The sequence below is a fragment of the Camarhynchus parvulus genome, chromosome 4, assembly GCF_901933205.1.
Source record: "Camarhynchus parvulus chromosome 4, STF_HiC, whole genome shotgun sequence".
NCBI lineage: Eukaryota > Metazoa > Chordata > Aves > Passeriformes > Thraupidae > Camarhynchus > Camarhynchus parvulus.
The window spans coordinates 13,861,077-13,883,293 of record NC_044574.1 but is presented as its reverse complement, the minus strand read 5'-3'; the positions used below and the strand labels follow the sequence as shown (position 1 = coordinate 13,883,293).

Here is a 22,217-nt window from a genome sequence, read left to right as displayed (position 1 = left end):
AGTAAATAAATTGTTTTTTAAATCCCTGATAAGTAATATAAATAAAAGTTTTATTATTGATGTGTCCATGCTATAATCGCACACTCCAGTACACTCTTGTGTGGTTTACAGCTTGCTCACTGAGCAGGAAACCATTCAGCTTCACCCTGTGTTCAAAAGCTGCTGCTAATCTAAATTATTTTGTAATTGTAAGAGTGGGCTAGTTGAAACTCTGAGATTTGTGGTGGTATTTCCCAAACTTTAGGCAATTCCAAGGGTGGATGCTTAGGTATAGCTAAAATGAGCATGCATTAATGCAGTCTTAATATGATCCCTGGCCAAATCTTCATTGCAAAATAGCTTTTGATGTGGCTTCTGAATACTAAATACTGCTACTGCAATGATCCACAAATGTTGCTGGGCAGGCTGATACATAGCTACAGTCTGGGTAAAAGCCAGGGACAGTCTAGCTACAGTCCAGTGGGTAAACAGGGTCAGGGTGAGAGAACCAACAGCAGAGTAAGGCTTATGTGGTTCTTCCACACCCAGTATATCTCACATATTCTCCTTGGCAGAGGAATAACAGGATGGAAGAATACCACATCAGGTCTAGGCAAACTGTTATACTTATTTGGCAGAATGGGAAGGGAGCCATGTGGAGTGGCACAGCTGCATGTGGAAAGAGAGTTTTAGCTCTTATCTCCCCAAGGAAATTCATCCCTCCAATAATACACTGAATATGTAAAGCATCAATAAGGCTGCTACAATATTTATGTCTAAAATGAATGTTTGCAAAATGAGTAAAGCTCTCTGCAACAAACTTGGAGCTGTAAGTGAACATAAAATGTAAGGTTTGACCCAAGATTGTTGAATTTCCAAATCTGCAAAGTCATTTCTCAAATGCACATATTATCCTTGCAACTTTCATTCATTAATTTAAACTGGACTCTTTGAGACGTTTCACAGAACAATGGAAATTTCTAATATTTAAGGGGATTTTTTTTTCTGTTTTTCTGTATTTAGATCTTGCCCAAACATACATGAAGTAATGAATCCAAATAGACATCGGAAAGGTAAAATTCCTTCACTGCTGAAAAAGGAAGTACTGTAGCATATCTATGTAGCCTGTTTTTTATTCAGAGCCAGTAAAAGTCTGTGATAGATCTGAACATTTTAATATCATAAAAATTAAAATGAATTGGTAGAAAAAATCAAAAGTAATGGATATCCACGAGGGGGATACCTACTAATGCAGACAACTAAAAGGTGCTTACTTACCCTGTGTGCCAAAAAATATTTAGCTTTATGATGGTATACACTGCAAAAAGCCAGGAATAAGTTATTCTCTTGATGCAGACTGAAAACATTAGCTTGGCTGATGGCTTCTAGAAAGCAACTGAGGGAACTTTCACTTTTCCCTCTGCTGCTACCTTTGAAGGTCTCTCCTCATTTTGCTGTTTGCTGTTCCAAAACAACAAGACAATTACATAGGATCTCTAAATTTGTTTCCATGACAGACTATCATCAGTAGCAAGCATGTGTTTAAAGTACATTAATTTCAAAAGCAATTAATTCATTTACTTAAATTCTTTGTAAATGACACTGCAGTTCACAACTGTAGCTGAGCTGGAACATTTAATGCAAAGCATATAAAATTATCTGACTAAAAAGTTAGATGGCACAACTAGCCAGATAAATTTATTTGATGTACCATATGTTTATAGTGCTATGTGAAGTTTGCTTAAATGCATTCAATATCCATATAATATAGAAGATTTAGATTTAGGGCTGGAAAAAGAAGTTCTGGGAAGAATAAAACCCAGCAATCAATCATCTAACTGCAAATCTTTTATTGTTGTGGATAGCTGGCCTTAGCCCAAATGCCCACCATAACTGGTATTTATTCACATGCCTTTTTCACGTCTCTGAAGTGAAACCTGCCTAATCTTTTACTTGGTACTCCAATTAAACCTGTATTATTCAGGAAGCTTGTTTGTCTAGCCCCTCTATATGCTTTAGGAAGATGCCTGCATACCTGAACAGGACAAGGCTTTGCATCATAATTTTGGGCAAGACAGTAAAAAAAGTGACCCTGAAAACATCTACACAGTTCTTCCTTTCAGCATTTCCAGCTTCAGGGTGTTTTTTGTACTGAAGTGGTTAGGACACACCCTTGCAGGATCACAGAGTTTATTAAATCACAGCCCACAATTCTTTATCACTTTCTGCCACTGGCTGAAACACCACAGGGACTAAAAAAACCACAGTGCATTCACAGATTCAGAAAAGCCAATGGGAACACATTTACCTTCTGCTTTCCCACTTCAAGGGTCATGTTTTTGATGTTGGAGTTTTGTGTACTAATTCCTAACCTGTCACGCTTTTAAACAAAACTTTTTTAGGTCACCATGAAACGTTAAGGTTGCCACAAAATGCACACATTGTTTTATTCCATTGAAAATTAAAGAGAAGATATTTTTTTCCATTTTGTCCTTTGACATCAGGCATTCTCTATAAACTGGCAGAAACACACCCACATGTATGCCACAGAAATATGACATCTTACTGTTATTATAAGTGATAGTCTCTATTTTTCAATTTCCCAGGCAATGAAGCACAGCAATGAAAAATTTCCAGACTGAATAAAACATGATGAGTCCCTATAGCTTGAGGAGACTCTAGCCTGTGCCAGTTTTAAATCTTTAGCTTGCAGTGAAAAAAATTATGCCAGAAGGTCCAGCTGACTGCAGCTACCATCTTCATTATGAAAATTATATTCTTAAATAAGAAGAAGAGTGGTTTCTCACTGGTTTGAACTCCTCAGCTAGCACAGAGCAAATATTGGGGCAGTTACCTTACGTAGAGGGCAGACCCATGGAAAAGCAGCACCAGTGCTGCTCCCTTCACTGGCCCAGTGCAAAGGAGGCCTAAGAAGAAAGAAGGCAGATGGAGTCCATCCCACCTTCAGTGATTCATGCAGAACAGAAGAGATGATAAACTGGCCTGGACATAAATTGTAAACTGATATTGGATAGCAATACATCACCCCAAAGGCTTGTGTCAAACAGTCCCTTTTTAGCATAAAGCCATGAAATGCATGGGCAATAGCATTGATGTTTACCGCTGTAACTCACTTTTTTATTGTTGAGGATAAATCAGCCATGCTCTTTTTATTAACAGAAGTACAAAGGCTACAAATTAAGACACTGCCTTTTTTATTATTATACTGATATCACCTTTAACTGGGCTTACTTCTGATTAGCACCAATATAACTAAACAGAAAATCAGACAAGTAGCTTGCATGAATAAATCTCCTTCCCTGTTGCCCAGGAATGATCCTGCAAGCAGAGATTAAAGTACTACGTATATTGAATAAATGAGCATTCAATGCCATCTGCTGGGGTATACAAAAATATGCAATTCCAGGCTCACAGGACCAGAGTGACAAATGCAGAGAGAGTGTTTAGGCAGAAACTTGCTTCTTCCAAAACACAGCTGTGAGGCAGGGTTGGGATGCTGGCTGTCCTTAATACCCTTCAGCTATGGGGTACAACCCCTGGACAAGAAGTAGTTCTGGTTTTAACTCTCTCCTTAGCATGAAAGTATTTCAGTGCACAATTATCCCTTTTTTTCTAAGCATTACAACATGTGGTAATTATTTGTTATTGGTTGATTGTGATAGAAAGACTTTCATGCTCTACTTTTGAAATCAGGTCATTATGTAGCCAGAGATTCAAGATTTGTGAGGTTACAGGCAGCCTAAGGATTGAAACAGTCCAGAATGAGAGCACATACTGGGCAAGGTCATACCATGGCTGTTTTGCATTAGAGAGTCACTGGGTTAAATGTGTAAATCAGGCTAAGTGCAGAAGTTGGGAGTCTCTGTTCACCAGCTCTCTGGCCCTATAGCTCATGTTCTCCTGGCTATACCTTGGGGCAGCTTCATGGGCAGACAAACACCACTGAGAACAGTTTATAGCCTGAGAGCTGGAGTGTTCTCAGATTCGGGATTTTCTTCTGCTACGAAGAGAACAAAACACGTTTCTATTCACAGAAGGATTTCCACACCAGGAGTCCCAGTGATCTCAAAGTTCTGCACCAAGAAGCAAAACTCAGGAGAGAGACAGGAGTTCAAGCACATCCTTTTTTGGGTGTTTTTGGTGGGCGGGCTTAGACATGCTCTTGGTTGTGAATCCCATTTCCACACAGCTACTTCCTCATGCATTGTACAGGTCCACAAACTCCTGGGTGGACCTGCTTCATGTCCTTTTTTCCATATCTCGAAAATACTGTAAATAAATACTCTAAAAGCTGCAATTGGCAGACTTTTATTCCTTTCTATAAGTTACTAGCTACTGTTATAATTTACAACAGAATGGGACCTGCTGACAGCTTTTCTCCATTTTATACAGAAAAGAGAACTACTCCTGCTAACACCTTTAATTCTGTAAGTACCACATGTTCTTCCTAAAATTTACTTTTTTTTCACTTCTTGATGTATGTTAATATCATCTTGGCTATAATAATAACAAAAAATGCAATCATCACTGGTTCTTAATGCAAAATAAGGCATAAGAATTGTAAAGTATAGATGAGAACTTTTAACTTTTTTTAGTGGGATCTAGACTGGAGAAGTGACTCACTTGCCAATTCTCCATTTATGGGCTGAATCTAAAATACACCTCTATCATAAGATCAGGTAAAATAACAGGAGTCAAGCTGAACAAGGATGTAAGTCATAAATCTCAAGATTAAATATGTAAGCAATACACATGAAAGCTGAAAAGCAAACAGAGAACATTTCAATATCTTTCCATTTGTATTTGAAATCTGGGTTTGAGTTTCAGTTCAGGCGTATAAGAGTGAAAATACCTTTTAAATCACAAAAAAATGAAAATAAAACACAGGTCTATGTTTTAATAAGCAAGTTGGACAAACAAAGGATGACTAAAGAAGTTTGATGCCATCAATACTTTTCTTCAGATTTCACAGAATGTTAAATAACAATCAGATGTTTTATGGTATTAATTCCAAATAGAAGGCAAAACCAGCACAGAACAGAATAAGGAAAGAATGGTCAGGAAATTATTTACTTATGCTAAGACACTTAAAGAATTATTTAAGAAATTTCTGAGATATTAATTTATTCTCTTTGGGAATTCTCCAGAGTCCCGAGTTTCTAAAATTATGGAAAAGAACAGTGGTAACGACCATTTCTTCCAAGAAAGAAAGCAAATCCTGAGGATTTATTTAGGCCTGGAAAGATTATTAAACAAAGTCTATCTGAAAGCATCTTTTGGAAATAATAGGTCTGATTATGTAAAGAATTGTTAATGTCATATAAAGAACATCTCACCAATTCCTCAAACTAAAAGTAATTTCTTTTTCAGCAGAAATATGACTACGATAATGAGAAAGAAAACAGTAAATGTGATATATATTGCTTTTTATTAGGCCTCTGATTTTTCCCAGAAGACATTTTCACAAGTACATGCCTGGTCTAGATGAAAATTATTTCATCTAGATGAAAGTGCTTGCACAACTGATTGAAAAAATAGACACTTTCAGCCTAGCTGACAGTATTGCTATTGACTGGAAAGAGTGGTGCAGAGAAGAACCTGAAAACCCAGGTACCTGCAGGGTCTGTCTAGGGTGTGCTGACATTTTTATGTACTGTGATAAAGACAAACCTCACCCTGCAATGTACTGTAAAGAACACTTCTGGAAGGTCTGCCTCATGTTGTAACAAAGATGCGTACAACATGGAGTGTGCTCACAGGAAAGTAACACTGGGGATATGAGATTCAAAGTCTTTTAAGATGGTTGATCATCCAGGAAAGATTTAAAGTATATTTGCTTAGTAAGGAGAATAAAAAGTATATAATTATAGGCATTAGTATAATAAGTCTGAAATAAAGTGGATAGTAATCAATTTATTTAGTGTCCTTGGAGAGTAAAACAAATTGGCTTCAATTCTAGCACTCAAGAGAAAAATCTTGAACTGAAAGGGCAGTTAACTAGAAGGGTAGAAGATACATCAGGAAGATATTGATTCCCCATTAGTAATGAGAATAAAACAAACATCAGAGAACAAATTTGAGAATAAAATAAATTTGAGAATAGAAGAGATATCAAAGAAGACCCAAGTGCATGGATGCACCTACACTGTTGGTGACTAAATGTGACTTCTAGAGGCATGGGGTGCCCTCAGTTGAGATTCCTCAGCAGCAGCATTGGCTCTGTGCTGAAGGAAGCCAGCAGTTATGTTTCAGTGAGTAAACAGTGAAGATGAAGAGTGGAGCAGCACTCCAGAACACAACCTTGAACAAACCTATACAAGTGTAAAGACACATCCAGAGACATCCTGAGTCACTGTCAGCACCATATTTCCATGGACTCCACTGTTCAATACATACTCACTATCACAATCACTTGGACTGCACATTTGTTAGCACAAATTCCCCAAAACACTGCATGTTTTTATTTTGAAGTGTGACATTTATGATGAGCTAGTTAATATATTCTCGTAAGTAACATATGTAAACAGTCAGTACAATACAAATACCACATGGATAATACTATAATAAAAGATACAGATTCAAATGTCTGCAATGATCATAAATTAAACACTCACATTATATTTTCAAGAGCAGAGAGGCAAAATTCAGAGGGCCATTTAAACTGTCTCCCAAATGGCTACTTCATGAATCTAAATTAAAAATTTAGGCACTCAAACCACTTCCTCAACTATTTTCCAATCTTTCAGTTTCCATCAGAAAATTTCCCATGTACCAAAATGTCTGGTTATGGCAATCATATATTTCCACACTGAAATCAATCTTGAACTAAAATTTATTTGTATTATCTGTATTTCTCCTCTTCTATCCAGAGTGAATACTTGACAATGAAGGGCAAGAGTGACTTCCAGCTTTCCTCTGAGCTATCTGAGGAGGAAGACAATATGTATGAGACTGTAAATTCTTCAGTGCTGGAGGCCATTCATTCTTTGAGAATCCTTCCTGCCAAACCTCTACAAGAATCTGAATATGCAGGTAACATTTTCTGTCTGTGGAAACTGAGCAAAACCGAGAGTTATAGAGGAACAGTACAGACCTGGAGTTTCCTGTCCAGATTTTCTTTTTTTTTTAAATTAAATGGTTCAACTGGAAAATAACACTGGTAGGTAGAAACATGGGAAGAGCTTTGTCTGCTTCTTCATATTCAACAGTTACCCTGATTTTCATTGGATTATGCTAAATTAATAATTGCACATTGCATTTTAACTTCAATATTACCTTCACGGGATAAATTCTATTATCCCATTCCACAGGGAATGATGTGCAAAAAACTGGCTGATCAAACCCACAGCCATTTCAGAAAATCTGACAGCTATTTAAGCCTAGAAACCTTTAAGATGGAAAACATATTCAAGAACACACTAAACTTTCCTCCAGGTGATAATGTAGTATCCTTTCTAAAGGAGTTCTCTGATGCTTTAAATAGCAGTAATAAGCAATTACTTTGAGTGTATTTCTCAAGCAATCTTAACTTTCTAAGGTAGCTGCATTAATCACCTTTTGGTTTACTAAAGATATTCTAAGTCACATTTAATGCCTAAACATACAGAGCCAATTAATATCCCATTTATGGAAGTGAAATGTCATCCTAGCTGCGCATTGCTCCAGTCCAACATAAACACTCTAGAGGTTTTAAACAGTTTTTAAAAAATGGGGGGGATTCCTAGATGAGAAAGACTGGGAACCATAAACCAGATAGCTCACTCCAGTTCACATCAAACTCAGCAAACACATTTTCTACTCATTTTTGTGGGAGTTTGTATGATGTCCAAACAAATAGATGGCTTTTAAAGTGAGTAAATTCATCAGTGTGTGAAAGGACCACAATCAGTCTGAACAACCAGATATTCTACATTATGTTCCAAGACTAATTTGTCCATTTTATTTGGAAACCTGAAGTGAATTCCAAATACAGTTTTTATCTTGGTTAGTAGTAAAAACTTTCATTTAGCAGTCAGCATCTTATGTTGTTTATGTAAGATTGCCCTGAGCTAGCCAAAAGACATAGGTTTTGTTTTGTGATTTAAGGTAAAACACATTAAACAAAAAACTGTTTTTTGCCTGTGTATGATGCCCAGTAACTATAATGTGGCAAGATACAAGAGCAAAGAAAGGACTGAAAATATTTTTCAAAAGGATAAAATTTAATGCTAAAATTTTTGCCATCTTTTCTAGATAAATACAAGTGCCCTTGAGATGTAAAATTAATGACTAAAAAAACATATTAGCATACAACCTGAGCATTCCTTTTTGATGGCCACGGATGCAGTTTTTTATCAAAAGCTAAAGTAAAAATTAAAATACTACCTAGAGAATAAAACCCCCACAACCCTCACAAAACCAGAACAACATGACAGCATTGCCAAGAGCAAAGGTTCAAATGAAAAACAAATTCAGTAATCTAACCACAGTTAAGGTCAAATGTCTGCCTTAACTGTTTACCAGCTTATGAAGGCTTTTATTTATAACCACAGTGGAGACATTAACCATAAAGCTATTACCAGGATCACGCTCATGTTGTCAATATAGCTGCTATAATGGTTGTTAAGTTCTGAAAAAAAAAACGCACTATATAAATGATGAGACCTGACCTGAAAAACACATTTTGAACATTGAAACCTCTCCTTCTTCAAACATTATATTACTGAATTACTCAGGCTTGATTTTTCTTCCTCTTTTGCAGATACACGGTGCTTAAGGCCTTCAGGTACCACTTCCCCAACAAGTGAGAACCCATATCAGCCCCCTCAACACTCAGCTGTAAGTAAAGATACTAAACCTTATTCACAACCAGATTTCCCCTTTTCTGTAATATCCCCCAAAGCGCAGTCTATTTAAAGTCTTAGCCGCATCACATTCATCTGCACCAGGCAGCCCAAGTTCCTGTGAGCTGTTCCTGTTTCACTTTGCACGGATGCCCTCGTCTCTTCCTTTCACTCCTTGGCTGCTGGGTTAAAACTTAGAGGCATCCCAGCCAGGAACAGCACCCTTTCTACTGGCCATAGCTTCAACAATCATGGCTAACATCACATCTTTCTTTTGGTTTATTAACAGATTCACACATTTGATCCGGAGGGGAGAACAGTGCCAAATGTAAGAGGTATACTGAAAAAAAAAAAAAAATCTACCCATTTCTGCAAACAGAAATAGTAATTTCTACTTCCATAATTACCTTTTGTACGTAGGCAGAGATTACACATGATAGAATAGACATGGTTTTCAGAACAGCAGCTGCTTTCCAAAACAATCATCCTGCAGATTTTGCAATACTCTTTCAACTATCTAACACTGAAGTAACTATTTACAGAAGGAGATATATTTTATCTCAGGAGTTGCCTGCTCCTACAAGGGGAGGAAAAAAGGCCCTTCAGTTTAAAAATCAGATTTTCCTTTTCGCTATGTTGTAAGGATATAAGGGGCAGGGAGAAGCCAATGTCTCCTGAACTTTTTCACCAAAAGCATGCAAGATCCCCACTGGGCTTTACTTCTAATAACACAATTCTTTTTCACTCCTTATCCTTCTCAGGCTTTTTCCATTAATATCTTGTAAAATATAATCTAATAATTATTTTTAGCTAGTAATACCAAATTTACCAATTCCCACTAGGGATTTACACCCTAGGGTGACCACTTACAAAGGTTTTCTGACAATGTTCACCTACTCAGAATATGCTAATGGTGAGGTACATTACGTAGCATATTTTTTTCTCCGCTGCTTTACCTTTAACCCTAAATTTGCTTCAAAATCCTTTAATTTTGAGCCAAAAATGTACCTTTAATTTTTGTTCTGTTTCTTGTGGTGAAATCAGAGAAAGGCAATCTTATTCTTCAAGAACCTAATGAAGTCTCCAAATATAAAATCCTCTGATTCACAGTTTCACTCAGTTGTAGGATTGTTTAAAAAGTAGGTTTCTATACACTTTTTTACATTTCATTTACTTTGGATATAGCAGTACCTCATGAAGTCAGCTACCGAAGGATTAAATATATGATTATCTTTGAAAAGAAATTATATTTTTTATCTTACCATTTTCAAATCTTTGAGCCACAAGGTAATATGGTCCAAAAATTGCAAATGCCAAGCCACGAAAATGTGACCCTTTTATGTTTGCTGTAACAGCTGATTTTTAGAAAGTATTATAATTTGACCAGCCAGAAAAATAACTCAAAGAATTCCATGTAAAAGAGCATTTGCTTCCCCCCCCCCCCTTATTTCAGACTGTAATGCAAAATGTAGAGAGAATTAATTCCTACAGATGATGAGAAAGTAAGCACTACATAGGTTGCAAATGAAAGGTTAGATTGATTCACGTGAGCAAATCCCCATGTAGCCTGGAAAAAAGCTGAATTGAGATAAATTCGAGTAAGCAAGCTTCAAAATCTGCAGAAATCAGTAGGCAAGGACAGTTTGCCAGTTTATCTAAAGCTTTGAATTCCACCAGGATTTAGTAGGTTGGATTTACATGTCTCCATGTGATGTGTGCTGCTGTTAAGATGAGCCAAAGCCAGTACAGGAAGGTAAATTAAACTCTGGTGTTTGAGAATGCAACTGATACATATTTTTAGTACTTCTTGAGTAAACAGTGCTTATAGAGAACACTATTATTTTTACATAATAGTTACACCGTTCTTACATACATCCTAACATTTTTCATATGCCCAGTGCTATGAAGTGGCCTTGCCACAAGATGGCATAAATAGCACAGAAGACTTTTTTCCCAGCAGTATTTTCTAGAAATGTTAAACATTTAAGGTATCATTATTTTATTCAGAGCAATTTGTTATGGTTTATTTGAAGGAGAGCTTGAGATATGTTGCATGTGCCTTGCATTATTTAGGATTTCAGCACGTAGAACTTAGAAAAATAATTTCAATATAGCAAAACTAAAGATTTTTTTAGTAGTAAGATGTTAATTAAATAATAAGGATTTCAGCATGTAGAACTTAGAAAAATAATTTCAATATAGCAAAACTAATTTTTTTTTAGTAGTAAGATGTTAATTAAATAATAAGTCATATTTTGGTATATTTGAAAAAATAGAACTGATTTCATTGGTTTTCAGTATTTTTATAAATTTCCATACAAAAATAGAAGCAGACAAAAAAATGCATCCCCGACTCAATAAGCATATATGTATGCATATAAACTCTCTGGAAAATATTTAAATTTACAATACCTGAATAAATATCACCCTCAAATGTTTCATTCTGAAAGCAAGAGCAGAGTTCTAGAGGTAGAGCCAGGGGAAGGCAAGGAATGGGGTTGGACTGCCCATAATAATAACAACAATACCAGAACAAAGCTGCAACTTCATCTGTGAATTATTGGGTAGCACTCTACTAAGAATTATTTGTAATTATTCTTAGGAGGAAGAATGAAACCACATGGATACCAGGTAAGCAGAATCTCTCATCAATTCAATTTTTTACTGGTTATTTTGCCATTTAATAGATTTTTAAAAGCAGGCTGCCATTTTGCTAGCACTAGCCAAAAGAAAAGAGAACTCCTGTCTACATTACCTCACTCACTTGCATTCACATGAGGATGTCTTTTATTCCTCAGTGATTTTAAAATGCCATGTTACAGAATGATGTTTTGTGCTGTAGAGCACATTAACCCTTTTGACTCTTGACACAGGCATGTCTACTTAATCTAAATTCTTCACATTTCTCTCAGGTAAACTAAGGTGAGGGGAAAAGAGCTTACAGAGAATTTTGTTTCCTCTCTTTTCCAGGAGCCAACACCTCCCCCACGGTAAGATCCCATCAGAGATCACTTACCTGTGCTCCCCAGGGAAGCCAGTGCTAATGAATGCTCACATCCATCTGTGCTGCTCATGGTAATGAGGCGGCTGGAAGTGAGCCAGCATCCTTTCACTGCTGCCTCTCTTTGGACTTAACAGGTTCTGATATGGAATTAGGGAGAACAAAACATGAGCTCTAAGCATTCATAGCAGGAGCTCAGGCCTGCATCTTCAAAACCAACTTGGCTGTGCCTGCGGACAAGTCAAAAGCCTAGAAATATTGAATCTGGTTCAACCCAGGTATAAATTGCTGGGGAAAAAAATATTCCACCAATTGAATTGGTGCCTTAGGCTCTGTTCATTGTGATAACATTGACTTCATTCTCACTTAAATCAATTTGCTGTTGTTTTTTTTCTTTTTGCTACACATCTAAATCATGTATGAAAATCAACTGGAATATTTCCATTACTCCCACAGAAGATAGACCAAGCTCTATTCCACAAATATATTTTTCTATGATATGCCCACAAATAAAAAATTAATCGCTTCTTGATTTGGTCAAACTCAAATAATAACTGCTATAATTAAAAAATACTTTCAAAAGGTCATCTAGGAATGGCAAGTTTATTCCTCCATGCCTACACTGACTGCCCTAAAAGATAAAAAGAATTTTAAAATATGATTAGCATTACACATTTAGATTTGACTCTAAAACTATGAAATAGCATAAAAGGGCAGTAAAACTTCACAAATTCAAAACCATATTAATGCAGGAATAAGAGCATTTTCAATCCATTTTTCTATAAAATTTCAAAAATTTGTTTCCGTTTGTATTACAGTGGCCAGAATGGTTCTTAATTCTCTCACTTCACTTAATTTGGGTATGTACTGTGCAAATACACAAGGCTCCCTCCCCAGGAGCCCACCACTGAAGGCAGCACCTTGGATGCAGCTCCAGTTTTTTCCAGCCAACCTCTCCAGCTGTGGAGCTTCCAGCTTCCAGCTGGAGCTGTGCTGTCACTGCCTGGTCTCAGAGCACAGACAGGGCATGCCCACATCTCTCAGAAAACACCAGGCCCATGGTACCTGTGAGTTTTCTGGGATGAAGAACATTTTTTCCTCTGTGTCTGAAACTGGATTGTGTTCAGTGGGCCGTACACACAGTCATACCCACCTGGAAATATCCACACTGCAGAGCTGTACTTGGCACACAAGAGCAGTATTTAGTGGCACACAGCACAGTGCAGTAATGTCTTACAAATGTAGAATATTATCCAACATTACTGTTGCCGTTGAAGGGCCCTGAAGAGCTCCTGTATCTGAGCTTGGCTCAGCACAAATACATGGAAATACTCTCAGAAAATTCCAGTCTCTTACTTCTAGAACTTGTGCTTAAAACACAGTCCCTGCACCTCCTTTTTTCCCTAATAGCTCTTCAAGGTCTCTTTTGACTTCTCTAGGCCTCTGAAGATGCTGCCAAAGCAGTATCAGCCCCTTCCTCCAGAGCCAAGAATAAGCAGCCAGGTCTTACACAAGAGGAACACGCTCAGCCGAGATCCCACCTTTCCAATATCAGCAGAAGTCACAAGGTACAGTGCAGTCCTCAGCTTCATTCCGAGAATCAAAACATTCTCCCTGCTCAAACCACAAAATTTTACTTCTGTCACACCTCTGCTTTTACTCAAGAAAGTTATTCTTTAGACAGCTGTGAATAATTGAGAGAAGTGGTATTTAGTGTAATGTGATGCCGAATATTTTTTAAAAAAAGAAATGACAAAATAAAGGTAAAGGAGTAGAAAAACAGATAAAACTTTCATGAACACTTTGTTTAAGATTTTTTTCCTTAATAATATTTAGAGGTCTTGCAACCACTTTTAAGTACAAAAATGCTATTTACTTAGCACAGTTAATGAATCAAGTGATGGGGAAACACACTGACTGCTCCAGAGATACAGAAACTCACTCCAAATCCCAAAGACATTACATGCAGCAAAAGAAATGACTCATCTGTAGGCAGAAGTCTGGCTTCAGCCCATGGGACCAATGAATCCAAGCTACAAATCACTTCTTGCCCTTTCCATTTTGCACTCCTCAGCCACACAACGCCCGTGGGCATTCAGCATCCTGACATGGCAGTGAGGAGGAGCCGCCTGAAGCACAAACACTCGTGCCCAGCTGTATGACCCAGCACATGCTTATGCCAGGTTAGGAGTCTGGTTGCTTTTTCCACACAACACCTACCTGGCCAGATGAGCAGGAACACACTCCGCTCACTGCCACACCAGCAGATGTGTGCCAGCTGTGTGACCAAAATTCACATTCATAACGGGGGACAGTGTTGGACTCATGCTGGGAAGAGGAATGACACAAATCCAGGGGTTATGATGCTCAAATGACTCCTATAGCAGCCAGAAGCTGTGCCAATCTTGTCCATCCTCCCTTAAATGATTTCAATTTCAGCTCATCAGGATGGAATTTTGCTTCATTTTACAGAGGTCACTTCAAATCCTTTGGGGGGAAAATAAGCTTACAAATCAAGAAAATAATCTTTGGCTTAAAGTATGTATTTAATGAGTGAGCTCTAATTATGGGTTATTGGAATGTGGTTTTTTTACTGCGTGGTGCTTAAATTTTTTCATGGCTTAGGTTCCAAAATATGCTATTTGCTAAGACATTTTATTAATATGAAGTAGCTTCATATTCAGATGCAAGACCTGACACAGAGCTGCAAAGTTCCAAATCCCACGACTGATCCCCTCCCTTGGTAGGGCAGCACAGATTGAAAGCTTTTTGAGAAATGTTATAATCCATGCTGCCAGCAGACATCAGCATGCAGAGCACTTCGATTTAAAAGGTCCTATCATAAAGCCAAATTCTGCAATATAAATACATGTCATGGCTGTTGTACTGGGGGGTTTTATTACATGTGTAAAACAGAAGTGGAACAGAATAAGATAACACAATATCTGGGGAAGGCACTTGACAAATTTCCCACAAGCACTTCACTCAAAATATTTCTCACCCCTCCTCAGTCCAGTTACAGCTCTGTAAGGAGAAAACATACCCATCAGCTGCAGAGGGAAGGACTATGGCACCACAGCTTACAGCCCTTTGCTAGACTGAAAGCAAAGCTGTCCAACCAAAGATGTGATTTAGGAGTGCAAGTCTTGTTTTCCAACAAAAATTGGAAGACTTATAAAATTTAACACATCATTATTTATACACTCTAAAAAATAGCTTTATAAAAAAATAGGCAAGTGCAAGGTCCTGGAATGTATATGAGAAGCTCTGATGTGATTGAAACTTCTATATGCCTGTGGTAAGCAGGCCATGCAAGGGCCATGCCCCTTGGAGGTGGAGGCCAGCCCTGCAAGCACATCTTTAATGTCACGGAACTTTACCATGCACCCAGAGACCTGACTATGAGCTTTCACACACTAAGTAATGGCCCTGGAGACCAAGCTGACAAATTGAAGAAACTAACACAAAAACAACTATCCAAAGCAAAACAGTTCCTCTCCTTTCTCCTAGCCTTCTTGAACAATACTGATAATTTCCAAATTTCTTGCCTCAGGCCTCCATGCTGATCAGTTTTTTCAACACAGACATGAGGAAGAGAGCCCTTGTCACTGTTGAAAAACAGCTCCCAGGGTTTCCTATACCAGATCTTCTTTTTGTCTTCTGACTGATTTAGCAAAATATCTCACTGTCATATTTTTTCAGTCCAGGAGACAGATTAAACAGGGACTAAATCTCAAAGCCTTCCAAAAACTACTAAATGCTTATTCACACCTTATGTTGCTAAATAGCTTGTAAAATCTGGTACCCTGTCTCTTTTATTAGGAGATACATGCTACCATAAGCTTTCATCATAACCAAAACATCTAACAGAATTTGTCAGACTCAATACCTTGTCCGTTTTTTTTTTTTGGAAAGAGAATATTTCCTTCCCAGGAAAGGATATTTCTGTTGATCAGGCATATCAGGAGAAGGCAGAAAAATACCTTAACACCTATTTAATCGGGGCCATGAAGAACATTCTGCACTCATCTTTCCCTGTTTTGCACCTTCTTTCCTCTACACTTTCCATTTCAGCTCTGTGAATGTTTCATTTTTTTAAAGTCTTCAGTCTTTAAGGAACTTACTTCCATTTATAGCTGTCTCTAAAGTGTGTAATAAGACTTTTTGGCATGAGATGGGAAGTGCTGAAGTTGTTACTTCTCTTTTTCCCCTCCTCCTAGTATAAATCCTTAACGAAGTTTTCTTTTACCATAATGAATTTAGTGAATGCTATTCTTTTTTTTAAGGAGGTCCAAGATAATTCATGTAAAAAATAACAAGTCTCTGAACTGCTCTAGCAGTAGCAAAATCCTTCCCTTGTCAAGATGTAATCATCAGTGATGATGTACTCAAAGTGATTTTTATTTTATCACAATTAAATGTTTTGTGTATTATTCTTTCTTTTCCAGACATTCTTGTGTTAGGAAATCAAATACAGTAAGTATTCATCTTTGTATGTATTAGGACCATAAACGCCAAACACATTCCAAGAATAAAATACTATTATTCCAAATAATACTATTTTAGCCCATTAGGTTAAAAAAACCTGTAAGAGTCATATTAGCTTTGTGTCATAAAAGTGTCCATCTTTAATGTGTGTTGCAATTTCAATACTGCTACTTCCTGAATGGGGTCAGTTTCTGAATTTGTTTGCAGAAATGAAAACATAGGTACAGTGCAAAGCTCCCTGTCCAACTATCTACATAAAGCATCTCTCCTAACTGCCTGATGTGGATGGCTGTGAAGAGGGAGACACTCTCCTTCAGACAAAAAGAGAATCCACATACATTTTTACAAGCAGAAAACTGAAATTATAAGGTCAATAGAGGAGTGTAATAGCCTTAATGTAATATAAATACTTCAAATATAAGATGACCAATTTCAATGTGAAACAAGAATGGACAAATTTTAAATTCAGTTTTAACAGTGTGTGCTATCCCCCAGCTCCCTTTGGCCTCTCCTTCCCCACGCATGTTCTACTCAGACCAATGAAGTAAAACAGAGGTTTTGGAAATAGGGGAGTTTAGTTATGACAAGTGGTTTCCTATAAAACTTATTAAGAAATACAGTCCCTATAATCATGCAGAGTGTGAAAGGATGTTTGTAATATTTGGAAAGAGGTTATCACTTATAGCATTTTGTGCTTCTCACTGAATGTTTTAGTTCCTGCACTAATGTGTTCCTACTGAATTGGTTTTATTTTTTTCTCATTAAAGGGAACAGAAGAAAGGAATCTATAGTAGTTAATCCCAACTGTTTCCTTCCACAGCAGGCTGAAGCACAAATCTGCAGACTTGTCTAACTCTTAAATCCATTGAGTTTTCCTTCCCCACATCTCTGAATGGGAGGCTGCCCCAAACCTCACTCCTCTTGGTTAGAAGATTTAGTTTGAAAGATGGTGACAAAAACATGGTTTGATAGCAATATTGTAATCAACACTTACTGCTTAAAAAAATGATATATTGGCAAGAAAGACACCATTTTTTAAAAAAGAAGCTTTTTCTTCTCCTGGATGCTGACTCATTACAAACCAGATATGAAAACACTCCCAAGAAAAATAAATATCTTACATCTGTAATTAATATTTCTGGCTGGACACTGTACAGCTGCACAAATACTTCAGCTCTTAACAGACTCTTAGTTTGGTTACATCTTAAGGAGAAATATTGTGTGTCTCATGACATGAAAAAGATAAAATTTCCTTTTGGTCACTTCCCATTCCTATAGATATGAAGGCCTAAACAGTTTCAGTGTGACCTGGAGAAGACAGAGTGTGCCCTTGTCAGGGTTTCAAACACCAAAGAGCAGGTCTGAGCAAAGGACTGCCCTTCACCACAACCCAGACAGGCTGCAGGAAAGGGTACTGAGGGGCCTCTTGAAATTGGAAAGGACAAAGGCAAAATGCTACCTAAGGATGAACTAAATAAACCCTCTGCTCAGCTCAGAAGGACCTGGGGACCGAAGGCTGGACGTGAGCCCCGGGTGTATCCTTGATAGCCATAAAGGCCAAGAGCAGATCAAGCTGTGTCAACAGAAGCATTGCCAGAGAACAAGGGAATGGACTATTCCCTTTATCATCACTCACTCGACAACACCTGCAGTACTGCTCAAGGCTGAGGCTGACAGGGCAGGGAGGGTCAGCACAGGGTCACCAGGACATGCAGTACCTGTGAAATGAGTCTGGTGGGACTGGGCGCCCCTTGCCTGGAGAGGGGACAGCCCTGGGGGAACCCAACAGCTGCCAGTCGGGGTCTGAGAGATGTTTGTCAAAAAGGCAGAGCATGGTGCACCACAGAGTGCACAGGGGAAGTACAAGAGGCAACAATCTTGAAATAATGAAGGTTTCAGTAAGGAAAATTAATTATGAGGGTATTGAAAGAGGTTTCCCAGAGAGGCTGTGAGATCTGCATTCTGGGAGGTTTGCAAGACCTGGTTAAAGCTCTGAGACCCCAGGTCCCATCTCACAGTTCTCCCTGCTTTAAGCAGGTGCTTGGGCTAGGACCTGCCCAGGTCTTGTTCAGCCTGATTAAGACTTAAAATTTCTAAGTAATAGGTAAACCTTATTGGGGAAGTAACTTATAAGGAAGATTCAAAATGCAATATCTACCAAAAAAACTTATTTTTCTCTTTAATATTTATGCATTATAGTCTTAGTTGCATCAAATTAACAAACAAAATAATTGATATTACCATCATTTTGATCGGTGAATCAAAATAATAAAGAAATACAGTGAAAGTTTAGGAGACAAACTCTAATCCTTAGAAACCTATCATTCTTAATTATAACATAATATGCTGGATTAAGACTCTCCACACAGTGATTTTGAATGAAATATCTGCCATGACAGTAAAATAATTGTACTGTCAGTTAAGGAGCCTAAAAAGAAGTGACTGATTTTAATCTTTGTGTCTCTCCAGTCAACCATAATCAATCTCAATTTAATCCAAGATCAAGGAAGGAAAACCATATTGTAAGTTAAATTGATACACAGTAGTCATCATGAAATGGTGATCTTTGCAGCAAACCACATGTTCACTTACACCCCTAAAAAGTATAATTCTCATTGTTGCTAGCAGACTGAGATCAGTATTCAGCCCAGGTTTTTGACAAAGTGATCAGGTATTAATGATTGAATGTCTATAAATTATTTAAAACTGGTGGATAGTTGGGTCTGTTGGGGTAAATTCAAGTTACGAATCCAAAGAAAAATATTTACTATGTTATCATTTTATACAGGCACCTGGAAGACAGCAAGGTCAGTATTCAATAATATGATAATTATTTGTTGTCCCAATAATATGAATAATTTGTTGTCTTTCCTTTATATTCCAAAACGAAAATATTCTATCATTAAAATTCTAACTGAAACAAGAGACATCCCCCAGGTATACATCTGCTAAGAATGGAGAGTTAGAGACCTCAACAGTTGCTGATGAGCAGCAGAAAAAAAGGAAATTTAACTTGGCCTTAGCTACAGCTATTTGGGGAGCCAGGGTAACACATTTGTCCTAAGCAAATGTCTTTAGGGTTTTGGGGAAAATAAGAGTGCTAGTGCCTAAAAAAACCTCCTAAAACTGAGGTCTCCCTAAAAAGAGATCTGCACAGAGGTCATCACCCTTCTGACAATCTTGCTGCTGTACCCTTATTTGAGGGTGAGAATTTTGAAATAAAGTTTTTTAAAAGCTTTAGGCTTTTAAAGCTAATTTTTTTCTTTTAAAATTTGAAACCTCCAATGGTTTTAAAAACATGTCAATTCTTTAGATGTACATACAGCATTGAAAAAACGGCTCAAACCACTCACTGTGTCCACGTGCACAAAGGTCCATGACAAACAACATTGCTCCGAAATACTTTGAAGATAAATACAGGTTACATGGCTTTCATGCTGTTTGCTTTGTGTTAATAAGTTCATCATTTCCTCTGGCTTTTCCTTTTGTGGATTAAGGCACCATTTCCTGATTTTCAGCAAGAAATAGAATTGACTGCATTAATAAATGCAATGCCTATCCTGTCCTATAAAAAGGATTTATGAACTCTCCACATACTTCTTGTTCAACATTCTACATTATTTACTATTATGTGAAGCCATATTTGGCATCAGCAAATCCTGTAATGTCCCCCATGTAACATTCAGTCCTAGTCCAAATGTTTCCCACTGAAATCATTAGCTGACTCATTCAAGCCAGACTGATTACAGCCCTTTAAGGTTTTCTATTGAACTGCCTCACCCTCATGTATGAATTTACTTCATTTATTTCACAGTAGTTGCTAGATGCTGTCAGTTAGACCAAAGAGGAAATACTGAGTTCTTATCCTTTTTACTAACAGTTACAAGTTTGGGAAAGAAACCTGAAGTACCTTTTCAAGCACAACATCATTCTCCTGAAGCCAGGTAGGAATAGAAGAATTTCATGGGTTTGTACTGGATGCTTCAAGGACTAAACATTCTGCCCAAGAAAACTGTACTTCACTATGCAATAACAGCAAAATGATACCACCTTCTGATGCCATGCAGTGATGTATTTTGCACTGATGTATGACAAGAACACCTTTGGGAATTGCTTTCAAGCCTTTGTAATTGCACAGCCAATTTTTATCTTTAATAGCATGCTGCTGTATTACATTTCTGCTGCTATTTCTGTGATAGGGTGTTAAATATATTGTATAAAGAAGTTCTCCTATCTCCAGCCTCAGAATTTCCTCTCCCCCTCATTTTCTATTTTTATTTACAAAGGATACACACCTGGCTTTCCAAAGGCTGATTATTCTTCCACAGAAATCTTCCATAGTTAGACCTACTTTGTTTTTCTAACCTATACAAATCTTTCCTTTCTTAATCTCTGTAATCTCTTCTCTACTGAAATATGCAACAAAACCCAAAAATATAGGAGACAGCATAGGAAGTATATGAATGATTTAACATCCTTCCTAGACAAATACAGAATCTCTCACGTAAAGTTGTTTACAATAATGGCATTTCTCCGGGATGATATTATTGTATGGAGGAAATATGTCCATATTTGTGACCCCTAGTATTGTCTTTCTTCTTATGCTTATTTTATGAGAAGTTATTTGGTCCATATTTCTCCCAATATAACACAACAAAATACTAACTGGCCAGCCACTCAAGAGCAGTCTAGAAAATCAGAACAGGCAGGGAAGAACTGCTTCCTGGGTCTTCCTATAGAGGCACTGGGAACATCAGCTGAAATTAGCAGTGAACAAAAGCAACTGTGCTTTACTACACATGCAGTTAAAATATGGAACTCTTATGGAGAATAAAAAAACCCCAGAACTCTATGCAACTTGAAAAAGTGGCTCATGAAAACAAGGGAAATCTGTCAAAAGACACTAAATACAAAATTAGCACCTAAAACCTGGGAAGGCTCAAAGCGGCCATCAGTAAGAGAAAGGGGTGTTCTGGGGAAGCACAGCTATGCATTGGTCTCTAATTTGACTCTTACACTGCCACCATAAGAAATATTTTTCTGACATTACTTTTATTCATTGCTTTTTCCTAGCCCTCAATGTACATGGAGCTCTAAAAACATTTGCAGATCAGGTAAGAACCAGAGATTGCTTTGAAAGCCAAACTAAACATGGAAAAAGAAGAGTAAGAAACAGATTCAGGTTGCTATGCTTGTATGTCTGCACTGAGGATTTTCAATGCACTTCCTTGACTACATAGCATACTTTTACTCTCCTGTAACTGCCTCTGCAGATGCCCTTTTTTATCAAAAAAACAAACCCCTAAGCTCTGCCAAGAACCTATGAGTGCTTAACACGAACTTATGGTAAAAGCAAATACCACCAGGAAGAACATATGGACTGCATTATGTGTTCAGATCAACTAGGATTCAAATTAACTTTGGTCACTGCCAGGCTAACCAAGCCCACCTCCCCCAGCTTTGCTTCATAGGCCCCAGTTCCCAGATTCTGGGGGACTCCCTCCATTGAGCCTCTTCCTTCTTGTGCTGGGGTGCAATTGCACACACTCTCCTCTGGACACCTACCAAAAACCCTTCTTTACAGAATCCATAAAGCTCATCTAGGTCTCTGTTTGCTGCTGCCACTTCAGACACTTCCTACCATCCTTACCAGGGCTTTCGCTCCTTTAGGCTCTCTGGGACAGCAGAGTATCCTTTTTCCTCTCTCAATTCCTTGCCCTCCTCAAGCAACAGGGAGAGAACAAACAAGTAGCCTTTCCCCTGCTACCCTGTAATTGCCTTTAAAGTCTATATTTGGCTTAAAGGATATTGCAAGAACAAATATTAATTTTATTAAATCTTATTTCTTGACAAGGTGTTGTTAGCTCCATCTCAGCCAGACTTGGTCCATAAGCATTGCAAGAGAA

General features: G+C 37.7%; 1 protein-coding gene across 1 annotated transcript in view; it reads left to right on the top strand.

Annotated features, from left to right (window-relative positions):
• The first annotated feature begins 1,009 nt into the window (after positions 1-1,009).
• The window catches only part of CLNK (cytokine dependent hematopoietic cell linker), a 29,011-nt gene continuing 7,803 nt past the window's right edge, over positions 1,010-22,217 (top strand). The window contains exons 1-12 of the mRNA XM_030947435.1: positions 1,010-1,052; positions 4,393-4,427; positions 6,870-7,032; positions 8,741-8,817; positions 9,112-9,157; positions 11,425-11,453; positions 11,793-11,812; positions 13,263-13,391; positions 16,272-16,299; positions 19,100-19,118; positions 20,192-20,255; positions 21,385-21,425. Coding sequence (XP_030803295.1) covers positions 1,028-1,052; positions 4,393-4,427; positions 6,870-7,032; positions 8,741-8,817; positions 9,112-9,157; positions 11,425-11,453; positions 11,793-11,812; positions 13,263-13,391; positions 16,272-16,299; positions 19,100-19,118; positions 20,192-20,255; positions 21,385-21,425 — 676 coding nt within the window. The 5' untranslated portion in view covers positions 1,010-1,027. The remainder of the gene's footprint in view (positions 1,053-4,392; positions 4,428-6,869; positions 7,033-8,740; positions 8,818-9,111; positions 9,158-11,424; positions 11,454-11,792; positions 11,813-13,262; positions 13,392-16,271; positions 16,300-19,099; positions 19,119-20,191; positions 20,256-21,384; positions 21,426-22,217) is intronic.